Source organism: Danio aesculapii, chromosome 7, assembly GCF_903798145.1.
Source record: "Danio aesculapii chromosome 7, fDanAes4.1, whole genome shotgun sequence".
Lineage (NCBI taxonomy): Eukaryota > Metazoa > Chordata > Actinopteri > Cypriniformes > Danionidae > Danio > Danio aesculapii.
The window spans coordinates 24,942,771-24,965,994 of record NC_079441.1 but is presented as its reverse complement, the minus strand read 5'-3'; the positions used below and the strand labels follow the sequence as shown (position 1 = coordinate 24,965,994).

General features: G+C 36.0%; 1 protein-coding gene across 1 annotated transcript; it reads right to left on the bottom strand.

Moving 5' to 3' along the window:
* Positions 1 to 500: 500 nt before the first annotated feature.
* Positions 501 to 21,538, bottom strand: tnk1 (tyrosine kinase, non-receptor, 1). The gene is made up of 14 exons (XM_056461409.1): positions 21,295 to 21,538; positions 17,081 to 17,263; positions 16,609 to 16,679; positions 16,327 to 16,509; positions 16,082 to 16,225; positions 14,470 to 14,744; positions 12,165 to 12,291; positions 11,921 to 12,067; positions 9,685 to 9,779; positions 8,394 to 8,603; positions 8,224 to 8,288; positions 5,252 to 5,724; positions 2,574 to 2,669; positions 501 to 1,398 (listed from the first exon to the last, which is right to left on the bottom strand). Exons 2-14 carry the CDS (start codon positions 17,238 to 17,240, stop codon positions 1,243 to 1,245), a joined length of 2,202 nt encoding a protein of 733 aa, XP_056317384.1. The 5' UTR covers positions 17,241 to 17,263; positions 21,295 to 21,538; the 3' UTR covers positions 501 to 1,242.
* Positions 21,539 to 23,224: the final 1,686 nt, after the last annotated feature.

Sequence of the window (23,224 nt, the reverse complement as noted above, 5' to 3'; positions counted from 1 at the left end):
TTTGTCTTATCGCGAATCATTAGTGTGAGTGAGCACACAAAGAATTTACCTTGGTACTATTTTAAATCTGCTGGGTCGATACCTGCCGCGGAGTAGCCAAGTATCTATGTGATGCATCATATTCATAAACAGAGAAAAGTAGTCCGACAAGAATATTCCTCCGCAACTCTGGAGTTTATAACAGTGAGGCGCCAAAAGTTGCACAAAGCAGATTTATTAATAAATAAGGAATGTGATATTTAATGTCACTCCTTCTTACATGCATAGTTTAAACGTCCTTTGAAATCCTTTAAAATACTTTAGTGATGTATTTCTGAAGATGTTCTCATTTGAATGTAAATGTTTGTCACGTCTTAGGGACATTCTACCAGAAGCACATTATCTGTGCCTGAAACAGAAACATAAATACAGTGAATAAAAAGTATTTAATCCCCAAAAAAATCTAAAATGGACTGATGGTTGATTTCTATGAGTTGTTCTGTAAAGGAATATGTCATTCATTTGGTTTTCAGGGTTTTTTTTTCTTTATTAAAACACTTTACAAATATACAAACCCTGTCAGTGTCCTTGTCCTCAGCCCAACTGAACATACAGCTTAAATAGTTTTGTTATGCTAAAAACTGTTATTTAGAAGTAAGAAAAATCAGAAATAGCAAAGTTTAAGGTGTTATTCACATCAATTGATTAACAACATGAATTAAATAAATTCTACAAATAAATACTACAAATATATAATACAAATACATTTACAATTGTCCCCATGTTTAGTTGAAATCAAATCTTTATATTAAAGACGCATTTTAATATAAATAACCTAGAATGCTTTAAATTGTAATAACTGCAAAAAATATATATACAATATAAAAAGTCATATTTTATTTTATTGAACATGTTTCTAATACGCCACATATATTTACAAATTCATCATCATATACATTTCACTGATTTTACACAGATAAACATTTAAACAAACCTAGAAAAATTGTAAACTAACAATAAAGTCACAATGGCACCTGGAATGACGCTAAAACATTCTGGATTTAATACGAATGATTATGATGTCTTTCCAAACAGATTTAAAACAACAACTGATACCACAAATGCATTCATCAAGCACATAATACAGAGTCACATTGATAGCTTCACAGTGTATGTGAATGGGGGGGGTGACCTCTTGATAATTGTCCTCTTGATCAGTGATATGACAAAAACACTAAATCCTCAATAATTATGCACAAGGCTTTAAACTCTTTCTCCTCGTCTATCCAGGACCCTGTCTCTTTCTTTGGCCATTCGGATGACGTAGCGGCTTGCTATTTGCAGGTCCCAGTTGTATCGTGAGAGGACTTTCTGACATTCTTCACGAGTACACTGATTCATGTAATACAGCTGGTCTGTCTGATGATATCAGGAAAATATTTTTAAAATCACACCAAGTAATGCAATCTAAGACATTATTTATTTTGAATGAGCAAGCCGGCATTTTAAAAGTGAAAGTGAGGCTGTGGTGGGTAGAAACCCAGAATTATCTCCTGGAGTCACACAGGAAAAGTGTCCGCAATGGTGTATTGTTGTGTACCTGGCTGTATATCTTATCAGCAAAGAGAAAGTGACACATAATTATTGTTTCACTGCCTTCCGAGTGACCCGAAGGTCCGTTCTGAATGGCTAGTGAAAATAAAAAGGGATATCAGAGCTCATTTTCAGCTAAGTTAAGGGAAATGGCACTAGTTAGCTAACGTTTTCTTTCCCAAACACACGTTTTAGATGCCATTAATCAAACTCAAGTTAATGAACCAATTCTTTCACTATATTAGACTTGCCATGATACTGAATTTCAGTACTGAAATTAAAAAAAAACTTACATTTCCTGCTAACATTTAAGTGCTGTTAAGCTTGTTCTTAAACAGCTGATTTGCCATAGTATTCACCAGTGCTCAACAGAAATCACTGTGACTGGCCGATGATATTGCAATGTTTACAGTGCTGATCCTATAGACCAATTACCATGTTTGTAAACATTGAGGATGCACACGCAGGGAGGTGGCAGAAAGAAACCGGGAGCGCTAGCATTTACAGCGAGGGAATGACATCCGATGCGGTACAGAGTTTGTTGTTGTCTTCGAAATAAGATATATTGATTACATATTATGCGTATTATAACAGCTAGTTACCCAGTGATAATCACAGTGATTCGGCAAAATTAACGTTAACGTGAGTGGCGTGTTTGATTCGGCATAGCGTGAGCTTACCTGATATGACCTGAGAACTGCAGAGTCCAGCATTTCTAATTAGGTCTTCACTTCATTCAGCTCCCTTTTAGCCAAAGACGTCTGCAGTTAGCATTAAAGCAGTGTGGTGTATGGTAAAAGTTAAGTTTTCTATTTTTCGAATTTGGCATTCTACCGCACAACACGACATCTTTACTATTGCAACCTGTGTTTTATTTTGCAACCAGGGACCCGTGTGACGTAGGTTGGTAATTGGTCTATACTTCTGGGTTTGTTCCCACCGCAGCCTCGCTTTCGTTTTTCAAAATGGCAGCCGCGTGAAATAAGCATATCGTCTCTTACCTTGAGCTGCTGTTCCGCTTTTGCAGGATTCCAATCACAGCGATGCAGAGCTTTCTGAACCTCCTCATTGGTTACTCCATGTACCGCCGCCTGCACCTGACAACCAATCAGAATTAAAAATGTTAGTAACACTACTCAAGATAAACTCTATTCTTATTGTCTATTTTACTTATTTAATTCACCATCATTATTGGTTTATGCTTTAGTTTTATATGATCTGTCAGAAATCATTCTAATATGCTGACTTGCTACTCAAGGAACAGTTCTTCTTATTATTATCATCAGTGTTGAAAACAGTTGTGCTGCTTTGTGTTTGTGTACATTTTTATAATGTTAAATTCATTTAATGTGTCCTCGCTACAAAAAATATCAAGCTCTTAAAAAGATAGTTCACCCAAAAGTGAAAGTTACTCATCCGTTACTTGTTCCAAACCTGTTTAAGTTTCTTTCTTCTATTAGACACTAATGAAGATATTATCAAGAATGCTGAAGAACTGTAACCATTGACTTCCATAGTATTTGTTTTTTCATACTATGGAAGTCAATGGTTACAGGTTTTCAGCAATCTTCAAAATATCTTATTTCAAGAGTTGCCACTTAGATTTGCTTAGCATTTATAGCAGGTTTGGCATGCCGTCCCGTTAGAGAGCCCTGAGCTCGGAGATATTTGAGCCCAAGGCTCCCCCTCGGTCAAATAAGCATATCTGGAGATCCGAGATCAGGTAGGTCTCGAGAGCTCCCCCTTGGAAAAGGGAGGAAAAGGAGGAGATGGGGTGGAAGGGGGGATTCTTCCAAAACGAAGATAGAGCAGTAGGGAAAAACGATCCATTTATTGTAAACTAGGATCACTCTGGACGGATTATTACTGATTACAGATGAGCAGCCAGTCGTGCTCAATCATATCACATATTATATGCTCCTCTCGAAATTAGTTTATGAAACTTTACTTTGTGTTCAACAGTAGAATGAAACTCATAAAAGGTCTGCATCACTTAAGGGTGCATAAATAGTGAGTAAATATTATTTTTTGGGTGAACTATCCCTTTAAATTCAGAGCTAAAATGGTGGGATGACAGAAGGGTTATTTTAGTTATTTAAAAGAAAACATTTAAAATAAAATAACCATCAGCAATAAAAAAACAATTATAAACACTACAGACACTTTGAAAACCCAAAGCAAAAAAAAAAAAAAAAAAAAAAAAAAAAAATCACACAACAAAACTTTAAGTAAAATGTAAATATAATACATAAAAATAAAGCTAATTCAAACTATAAGTAAAAAAGTACAATAATTACTCTATAGTTACAAAAACAAACACTTTTTTTGGTAGTTTTTGTAAGTATATATTGTGTGTATCTGTCCTTTTATAAATATTATATTTACTAATACTAAAATAATTTTTTACAATATTGTCTTTTAAGAGATGCTTTAACATAGAATTTGTCTCATATTTAAAGTAGTTTGCATCACTCATCATCTTTAAAAGGTTAATACTGTAAAAAATATTTCAGCAAATAATCCAACTTTGCTAAATATTAAAAGTCCTGTGAAGTGTTTTGAAATGTGCATTGTTTTATTCATTAGCTATGTTTCCATCCAAATATGTGAATTAACTTAATATCTTAATATTGCAAAACTGGAATATTGCATAAGACGTGCGAATAAAGCAGCGTTTCCATCCAAGTATTCAAAGAGAACAAAATCGTCACTTCCTGATTAACTGGCGGCAAAAATCAACAGTAAAAACTGAATTTTCTGCAGTAGGAGAAGCTGCATGAATCTTTTCTTCATTTAATAATTGACTTGCGCCTCAGAAGACAAATGCAGACATGTTATGATCGTGTGGTGGCATTTGAAGGTGCAAAAAGCTGAGCACAGACACTCTTGACAGTTCTGGAGATAATTCATAATATAATAACACTTATACTGCAATGGTTAAGGCGTTTTAGAATGACCAAAACAACATTTCAGATATTTTATAATGTGCTCAGCCTGTTGGTTTGTCCATTCACACACATTTTTATCACCATAGGATCTCTTATAACAAAATCACATGACCCTTTTTAATGCGCATACTAGAATTTGTTCGACGTATCGAATAAAAAGTTTATCCTACTTATTAATTTTATGAGCATTTTCGAAATGTATGCACATCTTGGTGTTTCTATCAACCGTTTTTTATGTGCATGTCCAAAATGCGCATAAAAATAGGTGGATGAAAACGTAGCTAATGTTTGACGTAATCACAACTGAAACACAAAGAGAGGGCAGGACATAGAGTAGCTAGCAATTGCGTTTCGTTTTTATCACAGCTCTGCCAGTGAGAGTGCTTGAGCTCAAGCGCATCAAATGAAAAGCAAATGAGAAGTATCTTGAAGAAGGCGGGGCATGTCAGATTCTAGAGAACATTTGATTGGTCAAGATTTGATGAGAAACTGAAGTTTGAGGTGATCTGAAAAAACATTGATCCATTTAGGCAGTGGGAAGTGACAAACGGCAAGCTTTAGATGTTTATATCAGTTTTAAATCTTCTAAAAGAGAATTTTCACTTGCTAGCTGATACATATCCTTAGAACATTTTGATACTAACATCTAAAAAACGTTATTTTAATTTCACTGGCCCTTTAGTAATGGTAACAACAAAAAAAGCTGGACATCATAGGAAGAATCATCATACCTGCGCTATTACTGCCTCCTTGTCTACTAGCGGCGGGTATCTCTCCTTTCCCTTCTCCCGCTCTCTTTCTCTCTCTTGCTCTTTCTCTCTCTCCTTGTCTTTCTCAATGGCATCGTCCAACTGAGGGCTGGACTTGGCCAGATGGGTCATCCTGGTAAGGTTACTCGTCCCCAAACCCTGCTGTTGTGTCTGCAACTGTGGCTGTGGCTGAGTTTGAGGGCTCCAGCCAGAGGGGTTTGCAGCTCTCCGATCCAGGAACATCATCATCATCTGGGGTTTGAAACTCTTGATGCTTGGCGGTGGAGGACGTGGAGGAGGGATGACCACAGCGTCACTAAACCTGCGAGGGTCCTGGATTACGTTATTATTCTGCATGACCCTGCGCTGGTCGGGTCTCTGAGCGGCATTCACTCCAACACCTCGACCTTTATCCTGTGGACCCCCGAGGACAGACTCCAGACTCCTCGACATGCCTGAAGATTGACAGAATTACATTTATAAAAAGAAAGATTAAGTGAATCTAGGCTGGTGCTCGATCAAGCCAAACATAAGAGTAAACAGAAGTGGCACACTACCACTTTAGCTCTCATAAGACAACTTAATTGGACATTGTTTCAACCTACAATGTCTTCATCAGGACCTGAAATGTGAGCTAAAATGGCAGTGTGCTGATTCCGTTTACTTCTTCCTGAATTACATTTATGTCATAATCAAGTAAATAGAAAGTAGTCATTTCTTCTAGATGTGACCCTTCTGGAGTGTTTTTTCCTCTTTCTTTCAGCTCTTCCTTGTAAGAATTGTTTCCATTATTGCTCATTTTGATGCATGTGTTTAGTTATGATTAATAGAACTTTAGCAATATGTGTTTATCAAAAAAAAGTGAACGTCTTTAATGTCAGCAATGATCAGTTTAATCAATTGTTTATTTATTTATGAATTTATTTGATTGAAAATAATCTTGTTGACCGCTAACTATTACATGTCAAGGCAGTTCACACTGGGAACGATAATTATAGAACTATTAAAAAAATAACTATAAAAATAGATGCATCAATACTAAATCTCTGAGCCAATACCGATAGCTGACTATTCAGAGTTATATCTGCTAATACCTTAAAGGAGGGGTGTCAAACTCAGTTCAAGGAGGGTCTCAGCCCTGCACATTCTAGTTCCAACCCTGCGTCAACACACTTACCTGTAGGTTTCAAACAAGCCTGAAGGACTCAATTATTTTGATCAGGTGTGTTTAATTAGGGTTAAAACTAAACTGTGCAGAGCTGTGGCACTCTGAGTTTGGAACTGAAGAACCGAGTTTGACACCTGTGCCTTAAAGCCTCATGCACTCTGGGATGTTTATTGCTTAATATTCATGCCCAAGATATTTTTATGGAGATGAGCAGAGTGAACATGCAAAATAACTCCCTGACTTTAGATGGCGCTTATTGGAAAACAGAAATACAAGCACACCAATCTCAATGGTTGGCCAATTTTTAAAAGAGCGATAATAAAAAAAACATCCTGATGCGTTTTTTTTTTTATTATGCTTTTATGCCTGGCGATGATAATAATTGTGGAACCAACATCACTACTTGCTATACACTTTTATACACATATACACTTATTTAACAACACACTTCACATGCCAATTTGCACATAACAGCTGCACATATAATGTTGTATATAGTAATAAACACGTACATACACTTGTCAATTTGTATATTTGCATTCACCACTTACTTGTATTTTTTAAAATATATTTATTATCAGTTTTTTCTCCTGTCTCTGTTAACCTGTTGCACTGTAGAAGCTCTGTCACGAAAACAAATTCCTCGTATGTGTGAACATAGCTGGCAATTAAGCTCTTTCTGATTCTGATTCTGTTTTGTGTGTCAGTGTCCACACTCACTTTAGCTGTCCTTTGTTTAGTCATGAGTAGACCCACAGGGAATCTGCACACGCAGAAATCCATAGATTTCCGCAAATTTCTAGCCCATCATTGAATCTACTTATTTATTTGTGTAAATGTGTGTAAATGTATATTTATTCAGTTTTTTAAATAATTTCATTAATATTATTTTTTACAATACAGTATGTTTTATTTACAATACAGTTTGTAAAGTAATATTTTCTGTCTTTTAGTAGATAGATTATACGAGAGATTTGCTTCATTTACAAAATAAGTAGATCCAGTTGGAATTGCATTATAAACACTAAAGTTAAAAGGTATTATTTTTATTTAACTTTAATTTCATATTTCAAGTTTTTTGTTATGATACTCCCAAAATCATTTCGCATAAATCCGCAGATCTTTTACAAAATTCTCAGCAGAAATAGAAAAAAAGTCTGCAGATTCTGTCTGGCCCTACTGTAGTCATGAGGCAATAATAGCATGTGATAATTGACCCAGTATGCATGAGCCTCTAGTTTGGTGCCATTGGTGTTTAAATTATAATTACACATTTATGAAAACAACTCAATAACTAAAAAATTTTTGAATTGCTACTAATTTATATTAACATTTACTCTACTTAAGCCAATTATTCCATAACATGTCAGCTGTCCAATTTTTTTCGACATTGTTCTACATTGTGAAATTTTAACACTGTAGACTTTACATAATGCAGTTTCATCATCAAAGACACACAAATCAAAAATTATTTCACTTAAGAGACATTTTCTTTCCACACATCACAAATTTGATGCAATTTCAATTTAAACAAATTATTAGCCAGTAAATATGTCATCTCCAATAAAAATAACTATGAGTATTAGAGTTCACACCAGCTCACAGTACCAAAATAAGCACGAGTTGCTGTTTTTTTTTTACATGTTTCTGCTACTTTAAACAAGGCAGTGCTCTTTAGAATCAAATGGATTCTCATTTGATTAAAATGATACATTATATATTATTACTTCTTTAAATGATATGTAAATATTATGAAGTTCACTGCAGTAATAATGTATGCTCTTACCTGCCATTTTCTTCAAATTGGAGCCTTCCTTCTCTTTTGCTAATGGGACCCTCCAACGTCTGTTGCTGAAAAGTTCATACGAAACAGTTAATCAAACAGCCCACTCAGAGTGACATCCAATCATTTAGCAAATTTAGCCTATATAGTTCATAACTTAATCATCAACTTACTCATCTACTCGTTCAGGGGTGCCCCAGCTGCGTCCTGGGTCAGTGTCTCCATGTCCCGTGTGGTGTAGAGTCCCTCTAACAGGAGAGGAAATCAGTGTGGGACCAGACGCAGGAGCTACTGCTGTAAGAGCCGGGGCTGTTAATGCAGGGGGAAACCAGCCGACACTCAGAGTCCTCTGGTTCTGCCCCTTCCACTCGCACATATCCAGCCTACAAGAAAAACAGACAAGGTGAATACAGAAATCAAAGTACAGCCAAGTTGAAAATTATTTTGTAATCTACAAATACATTTAGAGGAATAATTCAAAGCACCTTTCCTTTTCTAGTAATTATGGAGTGCTTGTAGCATTCAAGCTACAACCACAAAACCCACAACAGATCTTTAGGCTACGTTTTATGCTATAGTTTTTTATTAGTTTAACTAAAATGACTTAAAATCCCAAGGGGGTCAAAACCTAAAAACAGCAAACCTCCCACAGCTTTTAAACCACACAGTTCACAACATCCAGACTTTAAACTATAGCCTATATATTAGTAGCGAGCTATAATCAGAAAAGCCATGCTACATGTTAAATTCTGATTGTTTTTAGCAACATGCTAATTCATGACAGAAACATTCAAGCCAAATTCAAGCTGGAAACATGCTAATTACTGGTAAAAAACATTTTAATAAATGCTATCAGTGTGCTAATATCATGCTAACATTAAAGTTTGTTACTCATCTATTTGTGATTGTATCAAATGTCCCTAATGTTTATCTAATAGTCATTTTTGTAAATATTAAAGGCTTGTTGACACCAAATGAAAAGTTCTTTTAAAAATTAAGTTAAAGAAATTGTCTAAAGGTTAAAGAACAGCAAAGAGCATACATAAATATAACAATAACAACATAAAAGAGTCCTTAAAGCAGTGCAGTAGGCCTAAGTGATAAAACTACTGCAGCTTGCTTATAAACAATGTATTATCTATTGGTGCAGATGCTAATACAGTTATCATTATTTATCTGTATAGTTACTGTATTTGGTGTGAGAAAATCTTTCATCTGTCACCCCGGGTGTTTGCATATGGTTGAATGTGGTTATATGAAGGTAAGGGCTGAACTATGAATGGAATGCAATTAAATCAAGGAGGGGAGGGAAGTTAAAAATTACCCACTGCTTTTACTGGAGTCGCAGTCAGCAAAGATTTATTGAAACAACTTATTAAGTACTGTTAACAACACTGCCAAAGAGTACAAGGAAATAAAGCATGTTTTTTTTTTATCTTGCTAGCCTTCCACCCCCACTCTTACCCGTGGTCTATTACAGTCACTAGATCATTTGCCTGTAGAGAGAGTCTCCTGGGCTCTGCAACTTCTTTCACTGAACGAACCTCCATAGGCTGTGCCTAGAAAATACATGATAAAAAAGACAAATCAGTGGAAAAATTCTGTTTTTATCATTCATAAACTACAGTACATATACACAAATACCACACTGCGCCAATACCCAATGCCAAGATCTTTTATTTTTAAGATCCGCTTTTTGCAGTATTTACAGTATAGCACATTAAGTACAGAAGTTTGGGGTCAGTAATTTTTTGTTTTTGGAAAAAGTTATTTACAATAACAAATACAATACACACATATATTATTGCAATGTAAAATATCTGTTTTAATTGTAATATATATTTTTAAAAGTGTAATTTCAAGAGTTCGCCCTTAACTGATGATTGACTATAAAGCGTCTTTTGCATGCTGTCCCGGGAGAGAGCCCTGAGCTCGTGAGATCCTCGAGCCCTGGGCTCCCTCCCGTTGCAGGGTGAGAGGGGAGTCTGAGCTCAGGTAGGTCTTGAGAACTCCCCTGCTTGATAATGGTGAATGTAGACTATGAATTAGCTATGGAGATTGAATTCAACGCTTGTCTATGATGTTGATTTAGATTTGTCAATGTACTTATGTTACATGTTTTTGGTCTGTGAGCCCGAGGAAAACCCACGCAAACACGGGGATAACATGCAAGCTCCAATGCTGCCTTGGCCAGGTATGATCTGAGCCAGTGACATTCTTGCTATGAGGCAATGATGCTAACCATTGGGCCTCCGTGCAGCCCTGACAAGGAAAGAGGGGGATTAGGGGTGGAAGGGGGGATTCTTCAAGACGAAGATGGCTAAGGTAAGATACTCTGGTTATTTATAGTGATTTAGGTATCGTCTGATTGGTGAATCGTGCGTTAGCTAATGAGGACCAGCTGATATCAATCATAAGCACGTGCTCCTCTCGAAATTTGTTTATAAATAAACTTCACTTATTCCTGTGTTGGACAAGCAAGATTTCCTCATCATTCAACTATGCTGTTAAAATATTCTGGTTGCTGATTATTAAAGGTCACACTTTATTTTGATGGTCCGTTTGTTAAATTTAAGTTACATTGCATCAACATGCCAACTAATTCTTATGAGATTATAAGTAGACTGTTAGGTTGGGGTTAGGGTTAGTGTAAGTTGACATGTACTTGCTAAGTTTCTTATAGTCAGTTAAATGTCTGTTGAAGGAGCAGTATCAACAGATATTAAGCAGACAGTCTACTAATACTCAAATAGACCATCAAAATAAAGTGTTACCAATATAAATACTGGAAACAGCTACACTGCTCATTATTTCTCTTTATTTCAGGATTTACTATACTAAACAACATCCAGAGGAAATAGATTATTGTGACAGAGCAGGCCTCAGCTCGATCTGGTGGGGAAAACTGGGTTTGGGGGAGAACAAAATGATGGCGTACTCAATAGCACTCCAGTGCAGTGCTTTATTTACAGCGCTGGCAGGTGAAAAACAGTCCACAGTGAAGAATATAAATACAAGTGTCCAAAAACAAAATTCCAAAGAAACAATCAAGCAGAAAAATAAAAATGAAAAAATATTTACACAAAATTAAACGAGTATCCACAATATACATATAAAGGAGTTTGATTAAGGTACCACTGTAACACTCTCGCTCACTTGATTAACAAGCTAATGTCTTGGGGTTAGGCCGCTGCTTTTATAAGCTTTAAAAACTTATTTTGAATAATTATCCACTTCACAACTACTAAAAAGTATATTCTATTAGTATGAATTGCAGATGCACCAATCTGGAAATTTTGGCCAATAAAAATAACTTGGAAATTTGAAAAATATACTAATATACAAAAATCTGATATTCCACACTGCTGCCACAAACTCTTGTAAAGTGCACATCTGTTGTGCAAGCCATGTCATGTGCTGTGAAAGAAACCGATGAAAACCCTCATGGCCAGCACCAAGCATCAAACTGATCAGTTATCAGTGGAATTTGTCTGTTTTATTGTGTAAATGTATGTCAGTGTATCCAGACATTAACCATGTATTCACAATTCTCCTTTTAGAGCACTATGAATTCCGCTTGTGAATCCTTTTGTCACATTCTATGCAGTAGGAAGGTGTGCACTTTCGGATGCGGCCCTTATTTAGTACAGTAGTGTATATTAATATATTTTTTAATAAGAGGCAGAGGGGTAACACTGACCTCTGATACCATGGTGGTGAGCTGCGAAAAGGTCGGTCGGTCAGTAGAATTGCAGGCCCAACATTTGCGCATCACAGCGTACAACTCCTGCGGGCAATCAGGAGGCCTTTCCAAACGCTCACCTTCCCGCTCGACACGAAACAAGATCTGCACAAAAACACACAGTCATCTATAGATATAGTGCTGATTAAAGTGCCAGTTCACTAATATCTTGTTATTAATATTGCATTAAACCAGCATCTACCTGTCTGCCAGAAAGCCCCAACCAGGGCTCCTCACAGTAAGTGAACATTTCCCACAATGTGACACCAAACATCCAGACGTCTGAAGCATGAGAGAAAGATCCCGTACGCAAACTCTCAGGAGCACACCTGTACAAGGAACAAAAATGCTGGAATTACTATCCTGAATATAAGTGGACTATAGTGGCTAGAAGTGTGAGAAAAATAATATCTCAAAATTTCTGGAGATTTAATAAACATGACACTAAAACTACAAGTAGATGTTAATAAGGCTCTGTTTTAATGAGTGATTTACTGAATCATTCATTGCAAAAAGCTGGTTCATAGGGTTGCACAATACTGGCAAAATATGCAATATTGTTGTTGAGGATTGCAATAATCTTCATTTCCCTAGAAAATGCTGTTTTTATTAGCCATGTTTTTAAATCATTTATTTATGCAATGATATTAAACTAAACATGTGAAAAAAAAATCTGATCTAATTCATTCTAATACAGATTAAAAGGGGTGTCTAGTCTTGTGTTGTAGTCTTTAAAACACTATCAATGAGTAAAAACCTCAGCAGATTCTGAATCTGGTTGGCTGTTGTCAATTTGCACTAGTCTTGGCTCCTGCCATTCATAATTTTCAGCTCTAGGTTCACCTTTGTGCCGTTCCAGCCAATAGCACAACAGCAACTATTGGGGAGGCGGGGAAAAAGAATGAATCTTTGAATCATTGAGTCACTAGATTCATTCAAAACTGCACAAGATGTATTTTGTTGTATAAATAAGTAAATGCTCAGAAATAAATACAACAATGTTGTCACCGTGGTGAAAGGTTTTTAAAAGGTACTGTTTGAAAAAGTCTGTGCTTATTCTGACATATAAGTACATATACAGTATGTATATCTTTATGGTACCAGTATTATCTCTTTAGGACAAAAGTGTACATTTCAAAAATGTGTAACCAGTATTCCTTTACTTCTAAGAGTTTATCATTTTTGTGATCAAGATAATATTCAATAAAACAATTCTTTTGTCATTGTTCTGTTGCTTAACAATATTTGATCTTTTTTGCTTTCAAAGCTTTCGAAGATTCATTACACTGTAAATGTTTTTCAACTGGTCATTTTGTTCCAGTCTAACTGACTAACTATTGTATCTCGATCTTATCATTGAATAATTGCTTATAGATATAATATTTGTGATTTTGTGTAGCTCTAAAAGGTTTAACACAATGTGAAAGTGCTTGTTTACGAACTATCTTGTTTACGCTCGTCTGTGTTTACACTCGTTAAACATCAGTGATGTGCAGTAAACTGATGACCTTCATGGCCAGTCACAGTCATTTCCCTTGGTGAACACTATGGCAAATCAGTGGTGTTTAAGAACGGGCTCAACAGCGGTTAAATGTTAGCGGGAAATTTACTTTTTTTAATGTCAATACTAAAATTCGTGACAAGTCTAATATAGTGAAAGAATTAGTTCATATACTTGAGTTTGATAAATGGCATCTAAAACGTGTGTTTGGGAAAGAAAACGTTAGCTAACTAGTGCCATTTCCCTGAACTTAGCTGAAAATGAGGTCGGATATCCATTTTTATTTTCACTAGCCATTCAGAACGAATTTTCGGGTCACTCGGAAGGTGGTGAAATTATACATTTTTGTTACTTTCTCTTTGCTAGTAAGATATACAGCCAGGTACACAACGTTCTTGTGTGACTCCAGGCGATACTTCCGGGTTTCCTCCCACCCCAGCCTCGATTTTGCTTTTAAAATGGCAGCAGTGAAATAACATAGTCTATAGAAAGACTTGTTTTGGTAAGCTGTACAGTTGTTAGGCTTCTTAAGTTGTTTTCTTGTATTATTTATTTAGGGCTGCACGGTGATGCAGTGAGTAGCACGTTCGCCTCACAGCAAAAAGGTCGCCGGTTCGAGCCTCGGCTGGGTCAGTTGGTATTTCTATGCTGGATAAGTTGGCGATTCATTCCACTGTGGTGACCCCAGATTAATAAAGGAACTAAGCTGAAAAGAAAATGAATGAATGAATAATTGTTCCTGAATTTTTTTTTTGTTGAAGTCATTATTTGGTGCTGAGAAAACTAAATATTTGTAGCATGATATAGTTAAGTGAATGATTTAGATTGTTTTGTTTGCTGCAGGTATATTAAAATGATTTTTAAATATAAACATATGATGCTAAGTTTACTTGATAATGTTCGCTTGCACATCTGTAAAATTAAAAGTATGATATTATCATAGACATTGCGCACCCCTAATAGTGACAGCATTTCTGCCATAAATGTACTATTTCTGTTTTCTCACCATGCGAAAGGGATTCGTCTGTGTGCCGTCATGATATAGTGGTCCCTGTCATCCAGACCTCTCATGAGTCCGAAGTCTCCTATCTTTACTTGCTCTCTAGCAGCCAAGAGCACATTTCGGGCAGCGAGGTCTCTGTGGATGAAGCGTCTGGACTCCAGGTACTCCATACCAGCAGCGATCTGTGTGCTGAAGAGCCAGAGTCGAGATAGAGGATATTCACCATGGCGCAGACGCAGAGTGTCGTATAAAGAACCGAGAGGAGCCAATTCCGTTACCTGAGAAATACGAAGAGCAACTGTCATCGCGTTGGTATCAAAAGCACACAACATCACTCAACAATGTTCCGTAGATTGATCTGATTTTTTTTTTTAAACGACCACACATTTATTTGGACACAAATGCAATATGTGTATGTTTGTGTGTATGTATACCTTAAATGTTGGTCTCAATTTCAGAAAAACTGACAGTGCTTAAGCAATTAGGTCAGAAACATTCATACACACTTGTCGCAGGCTAAGTGTCGCTACCAATACGTGCTACCATAGTAGCCTGTAAGCATGATTTAAAGTCTGAATGTTGATTGAAGTGGCGCAAAAACTTTACTTTGGACAGGCGGTTAGGGCTGTACGATAATATCATAAGTCTTGTTTTGTTTAGTTTTTAGTTGACTGCTTCAGTTTGAAATAATTGTTACACGGTTTTTCGATATATTGTTTTAAATAATCACTACTGTATTAACATTTTAGAAGAAAGATAAATAAAATATCAGAAATGTTTGAGTCAAAATATGGTTGTTATCAGCAGAATCCTAGAACATATTGAGGTATCTTTTTAAAATGTGAACAACCCTAGGAGTGGTTATAAAAATACAAAATAAATAAATGTATGACATGAAATGAAAACATTAGAGAACTACATTATTAGAAAATTAGAGAAAAACAAGACTTTCAGTGACTGGGGACAGGTGGGGCACGGAACAGTTCTCTACCTCCAAAGTGGGGAACGTCAGAAAAGGTTTTAAGAAACACTGAGCTAGAGGTCAAAACTCAATTGTAATTCCCATTTGCAGCAAAAGCCATGGCCTAGCTCAGCTGTCACCATATCTAGGCTTATAAACTGTACATTATTCTAACTGAAAAATCTAAATGCAAAACTCAAAAGGAGGATTTTTTTCAGGACATTTGGTCATTTCGATCAAATCCCAAGTCACTTCCATGTCTGGAAAACAACCCTTTTCATTTCAAGGTTTTCCAGGACGCATGGGTACCCTGATGTAAATAAAAAAATTTATTTCTTTTCTATATGCATACAAAATTTTATATTCTTATATCAGTAAAAAATAATATTACAGAGTAAAATTTCTTATTTATTTTTATTATAGTTATTTCTTTATGTATTTGTTTATCATTCGTTTGTATTTATTTATTTATTTGTTTGTTTTTCCCTCATATGTTGAATATTTTAGCTGAATTCCTCGCAATATGGTCCATGGATTGTTAAAAAGGCTAGGGTAGGGTGTAACGCTGGCTAGAAAATAATGTTTACTTGCGCATTGATTTGATTCTGCAAATTGCAGATGTGAATAGAATAGTATTTTACACAAAAAGATTACCATTTTAAGGGGATGAGTAAGTACAACACCGTAGAGGTGTATAATATTGGGGTGGTCCAGAGACTGCATTGACGTCACTTCCTGAAGGAAATCGCTCACCAAGTCCACCTGTCCACTCCTCAGGGTTTTCACTGCTACCGGCAACTTAAAAGATGGAAGCAAGACAAATAAAGTACTATTTATTCCTACATTTAAGCTCCTTAAAGTACACAAACAAGTACTGATATTTAGTGTAAAGTACTCACCACTCTTCCAGTCGGTGTGTGCCATTCTGCTTTCCTAACCACTCCGAAGGAACCAGAGCCTAATCTGTCTCCAAAGAGGAGTTCCCTGTCCTGGATCAGACAAGTAAGTGCGCGCACTGGCCCCTGGCCTGAGCCAGCAGCATTAAACTGCTCATTTCCCTCAGGAGCGCGACCATTGGTGGCCTGGCAGAAAACAGACATTAGCTATATCCATGTTTCCCGCGACCTTCACAAGTAGGCAAAGTGAATAAATAAACAGATAGCGTATGTAAAATACTATACCTTCACCATCCAGGACCGTGGTCGCATGTTGGTTTTGTATCGCTTCACAGCTTCCCATAACCGTCGCTGTCCTGTTGCCAAAAAATGTACCATGAAACCACAATAAATGCAAAGCTAAAATAAAACTGAAGTTGTGACAATGTTTTGTGCTCTTTTGTGACACACATCTAAGTAAAATAGCTTCTAAAATGATTTGTCCTAATGGATTTGATTGTTGTCTTTTTATTGGTCGATCTCATGTGAGTGACAGTTTGTCCCGCCCTCGCACCAGTGAACATATCATCAGAATTTTGAAAAGTTGCAATTTATGACAAATCAATTACAATAAACTGTGATATTCCCTAAAAATATAAGAATTTATATGATTTTGATGGTGACTTTAAAAGGACTAGTTATCAGAAACATTACACAGTCTACTTCCACAGAAAAGAAACACAGTTTTTTTATTTAAAGTACAAAACTGAACACAAACCTGGTTTGCTAATGCCAATCTGCTCAAGATCTGCTTCTTTAACATAGCTCAAGTGTTCCATGCGGGTAACGTTGAGTCCATCTCGCATCCGTAGGTAGAATCTCTCCAGCTGCACGTCAGCCAGGAGCTGGTACAGCCACTGAGTATCATGATCCATCATTATTAGATGCTCACGCAGCAACTCTGAGACGGAGCAAACACAGCAATCAGATGAAGAAAAAAAGATAACCTAAGATTGACCTAAAACTGTCATTTTTACTGGTAAGCAGTTTTGTACTAGATTTCTATATGCCTAGAGTACTGTATCTTCATGTCTCTTTGGAATAGACAATACATTGCTGTTCCTTACAAAGGCCTCACTGGGTTGCCATGGATGCCTGTTGGGAATTTGCTGCAAGCCAATCAGCAATCAAATAAACAAGAGAGCAAGAGGTGTGTAGACAAGGTCCTCTAAAAGTGCCTGGTACAACCTCTGACTGTGACACTGACTGAGCATTTTGTAAACATTTTGTCAGGCATACATGGAATAAAGATCATGTTGTAAAAGAAGCATCAACAAAATACCCCAAAATACTCATAATTTGCCCCAAAGTACTTAATTTTCATTTGAAATCTTTTAACTTTGAACGACTAGGTTTTAGGCTATTTATTTATTGATATAATAACTAATATTTTTATTTATATTTCACTAAGCACAGAACCATCAGTAGGTTATTTCATTTTAACATTAATATATATCTGCTATGCTGAATGGTGATATATTATTTCACACATATTTTATTACTGTAAAAGTTATTTGAAACATTTAACTAGACATTTTACTTGGGTTTCATATGCAGTTTATTAATATTGTTGTTGTTTTATTTTTATTGTTGTATGTATGTATGTATGTATGTATGTATGTATGTATTATTATTATTATTATTCATTCATTTTCCTTCGGCTTAGTCCCTTTATTAATCAGGGGTCACCACAGCAGAATGAACCGCCAACTTATCCAGCATATGTTTAACGCAGCGGATGCCCTTCCAGCCACAACCCAGCACTGGGAAATACCCATACACTCCCATTCACACACATACACTACGGACAATTTAACTTATTCAATTCACCTACAACACATGTTTTTGGACTTGTGAGGGAAACCAGAGTACCCAGAGGAAACCCACGCAAACACGATGAGAACATGCAAACTCCACACAAAAATGCCAACTGACCCAGTAGTGATCGTGCTACCCACTGCGCCACCATGATGTCATTATTATTATTATTATGTAAAAAAATTTTGATCCAGACAACAAAATGGATCTTTGTTGAAATAAATAATTCTTTACAATTCATTTTCATTGTTAGTTTCTGTTAACTATTGTAATCAGTAAATGTAAACCAGTGGTCGGGACCCCCTGGGTGAGTGGTGGTCTCCAAAATTAACCCAAGGATAGACTTGTGCTGAAAACATTGTGCCCAGCCGCCTCATTAGGTGAGGTTAAAATTAAATGTAACAAATTAATAAATGACTATGTACATTTAATATATAGCCTATGGTTGTTAGACTGTTGCACTTTTTTATGTTGTCAATATGTTCGTGTTTATATAGGCCTATTGTTGTGAGTGCAACATTTGTATAATTATAACCACCTCAGAGGAATGTGCGGATCACGAGTCATTGGCATTGTTATTTTGGGGGTCGCGGCCTGAAAAGTTTGGGAACCCCTGATGTAAACAGATGGAACCCTTGTATTAAAGTGTGAACCTATTTTTCAGCAATCATGGTTCATATGCCCTCCATGTTGCTGATTGAAATTATTCCCTTTTGAGAAGAGATTTTTTGAAAAGAGAGACCATTTTAGAGATAAAACAGAAAAAATAAATTATTCTTTTTATATTTATACATTAAAATGCAAGCCAATTTAATCAACAATTACAAAAACACTACACACAAAAAGCACACTCCAAAAAATCGAAACTGAAAGAATGAATAATTAAAATAGCATGCATGTTAACAGGCAGAGGAAGCAAAGGAGCTAATAAACCAATCAAACCACTGTTTTTCAGCAGAAGCCAGGACCGAGGAATTTGTATGAGGTTTCAGGTATGTGTGACTAAAGGAGAATGATTAACCCATTCAATACCATTAAACTCATAAAGCAATTATGCAATGAATGATCACTGAATACCTCTGTAAAGTATTACAACTTATTTGTATTGGCAAAGAGAACGGTTTCACACCATATGCATAAGTATGTAAAGCACTGTTCCTGCAGAATTGGACTGAACCTCAAAATAAATAAACGTTTGTTTGTTTTTGTCTGTCAAGCATTTGTCCATGAACCTTCTAGTTCACTCAACATGTGTATAAAGAGACAAGTAGAAACTCTCTGCACTTCTGTGTTTACCAAACCATGACAACATCCAGATCAACTCACAGACACATGACCTTTAGTGAATAATCAGCCACCGTGAAGAAACCGCTCTAGAACTGTGGGAGCTTGTCAGAGCAGGTAATCGGAGAAAAATCAAAATAACATTCCCGACTACACACCCAAAATCCACACCCCAAATGACATGAGAAAAAGTAGACTGTCTGACACTCCAGGGTTTAAATTTAGCCTACAAAATCTCCTAAATCAGATCCTTTCATGGGTGTACGGAGCGTGCAGAAAAAGGGGAGTCTTCAGAATTAAGTCTTCAGTTTCCAACATATTTTTTTTTTGTAATTTAGTTTTTTTTATTTTGAAAGTGAGAATATACAATTTTTTACAATCAGATAGAAACAATACTTTTAACAGATATTACCCCATATATATTCCCCATCCCCCCACCCCATTATACGCACATCAGGAAACACAGAATAACTATAGTTTAGACCAAGCTGTTAGATACTTTACATTAAGTTGACATCCGTAGCATCAGATGAGGGTTAAGTGTCCAAGATTTCTTTGACGTTGCATATATAGATTTTCCATGTCGTAAGAATGTCCACTTTGGCATGGTTGATCTGTGCTGATGACAGTTCCAGATACAGTATTTCCAATAATGAATGTAACCAGTGCTTCAGTTTCCAACATATTCGATAAAGCCTTGGTTGCTTCTGTTCACATTTAATACAGTGTCCTCTGAAACCGGGAGACTGATTTATCTGACAATTCTACAGTATTGTTGTCAGCAAATAATAACATCTTATAAGAAGAAAATAGTGTCTATCTACAAAGGAGTGTACATGCAGTCTGTGCCTTGAAACAACTGACAGCTTCTGTTTGTTTGTCATGTTTTGTCAAAAGGCGTGACTCTAATCCTTTACATACTGTATAATTAAGTATAGAAATATGTCAAACATATGCAGCTGACCTGTGACCCACAAAGTTCATCGTATTTTAATATGTGGGTCATTACTCTGCAGCACTAATTATTATATCACGGTGATCTGAGAGAGTTGTTGTACTTTTTAAAATTGCCTGACTTCTTTGTTTTGTCATACAGTAAGTGTAATGTCAAGAAATAAAGAAAATGCTTGCACTGAATCTGGAAGCATCCACAGATACTCTAAGTAGGGGCGAAATCAAAAGTTACAGCCTTACTAAAAACGAAATATAGGAACTGTATTCTTGACAAAAAAAAATTTAAATGATAGTTCACCAATAAATAAAAACTCTGTCATCATTTACTCACACTTCACTTGCTCCAAACCTGTTTGAGTTTCTTTCTTTTGTTGGACACAAAGGAAGATATTCTGAAGAATGTTGAAAAGCAGCAGCCATTGACTTCTAGTACTTTTTTCCAACACTATGAATGTCGACGGCTTCTTTCCCCTACAACATTCTTTAGAATATCTAGTTGTCACACTTCAAGTAAGATGGTTCATAGGTTTACTACCACCCGAGTGTGAGAAAATGGTGAGGAATTGTTCGTTTTTGAGGTGACCTATCCTTTTGATGCAGCTTTTTCGAAGTAAACGCAGGACAACATACCTATAAACAATAATGTTGGTTTCACCTTGTGTTATAAATCAACAGTGACAGGAGATAAGAACGACCTGTGTGCCCAGGTGAGCTTTTAAAACGTAACACCGAAGCGGAAATGACGATTTAAAAAATAATAATTGGCAAATCTTTAGTTTTGACAAACAACTACTTAGACTCTCGAACACTTTTTAAATGTAAGTCAAAACATAATTCTGCAGCACAATTATTTGCAGTAAACAAAAATATACTTACAAAGAAATCGCTTTTGTACGCAGTCGAAACTTTCTTCACTCCAGGTATAAGAGGTCCATTATCAGTCGTTCATTGTCGGTACATTTCGCGCAAATTCTCACTAATCCGCAGTTATAGATTATAGTCGGTTTAATGAATCTGACCACCATTAATTTGTAGGTTATAAGAGTGTTTTTAAAACAATGACAGGTGTTATTTAGACTGCGGTTGACGTCTGTCTGTGACTTGAGTGCTCTCGCTCTTCGCTCCGCCTCCTCTCTCGTCCTCCGCCCTTTACACCAAAACTTCCCCATTTACAATAACATGCTGGATTGATGCTTCTGTTACAACATATTTATGATGACTAATGGTGTTGTTTGTCTCCACAAATTAGATAGATTTGTAGATTTTTATGTTAATTTTCTTCCCTCCGCATTTTTTATCAGCTTGATGACAAAAAAGTTACAAACAGGCTACTAAAATGTCTTTAAACAAAGCATCATTATTATTATTATTATTATTATTATTATTATTATTATTATTATTATTTTGTATTTTCACAAATGTGAAACAGGTTTACTGTAGGCTATAGGTTATTTTCATTTGCAATTTGCCCAACACAGCATATTGCTTTGGTTATATTGTCAACATCAAGGTTTTCTAAATAATTATCTTTGTAAAAAGAGATACAACATTTTAAATCTGTTGTTTATGATTATATTGTGACAACAAGAAAAGAAATAATCCAAAGCAAGCATCCTTTAAGCTTTACAGGAAATATTGTCTAATTTTCTTGTCATACATCTTAAAGAAATGTTGTAATAAAGGATGTCAACAATTAACTAAATGAAAATAATGGGTGTACAAGGAAGCTTACAATTAGTACACCCATTATGAAGAAACTCTCATAAAGTCCTTCATCGTTACAGGCACTGGAAACAGACCTTTTTCCCCCTGAGTGGCCCTTTCGGTTATGTTTCTCTGATCCGGTCTTTCCGGTTTTACTGGAAGTCTATGGACTTTCATCTTGTCACAAAGCGACACACACGCATGTATGCAAATGTGCATGCGACATCATGTTTAAGATTACCCTTAGTCAACCTATTCAAATCACTCTTTAGGGTAAAAAAGATTTTTATGAACAGCTTGCCTACTGTTTTTGTACCATATTTACCACAAATCGTATTAAAGTAGGCCTACCATGGTATAGACATCCTAAAATTAGCAAACAATTGTTTTAGGCTATTCATGTTTATTTATTGTTCTGCTTTTTTTGCGACGTGTGTTTGAATGTGAGTGTGTCCATATGATCCTCTGTAATGTATAAAACATTAATTACCTTTTAAGGGTGGACAGATAAAAAGTGAAGAAACTTATCAAAATATAATCTGGACGACACAGTGGCTAAGTGGTTAACATAGTTGCCTCACAGCAAGAAGGTCACTGGTTCAAGTCTTGGATGTTTGTGTGGGTTTCTTCTGGGTTTTCTGGTTTCCCTCACAGTCCAAAGACATGCTATATAGGTGAAATGTATAAAGTAATTGGCCATTGCATGTTAAAAGAGCATCCGCTGTGTAAAACAATTGCCAGAGTTATTGGCGGTTCATTCTGTTGTGGCCACCCCTGGTAAAGCAGGAAATAAACTAAAGGAAAAGTAAGTTAAACATAATCTGAGGCAGTGGCAATATCTCTCTGTGTGCATTAAAAAACCTCACTGAAAAAAGTCAACTTATTTTAACAACATGGAAATCAAACTACTGCTACATGAGAATATATTAAGCACAGTATTTGCGATCAATGCCATCAACCAGAGTTTGTTAGTGAAACAAACTGAAATTATCATATAAAATAACAGATAAAACATACATAATAATAATCTTTGACAGCTACGGAAATCCCAGAATGGCTGTAAATATTTTTTGTCAACTGCTTGCTGCAATTGTAAGGTAAT

What these genes read in the sequence shown, in the direction of transcription:
- tnk1 (XM_056461409.1), bottom strand. Translation starts at nt 17,240, where the DNA reads ATGATGGATCATGATACTCAGTGGCTGTACCAGCTCCTGGCTGACGTG. An exon ending in CACGGTCCTGGATGGTGAAG is followed by an intron (nt 16,510 to 16,608) that starts GTATAGTATTTT and finishes GTTTTCTGCCAG; the next exon opens with GCCACCAATGGTCGCGCTCC. An exon ending in TGGGGCTTTCTGGCAGACAG is followed by an intron (nt 12,068 to 12,164) that starts GTAGATGCTGGT and finishes GTTTTTGTGCAG; the next exon opens with ATCTTGTTTCGTGTCGAGCG.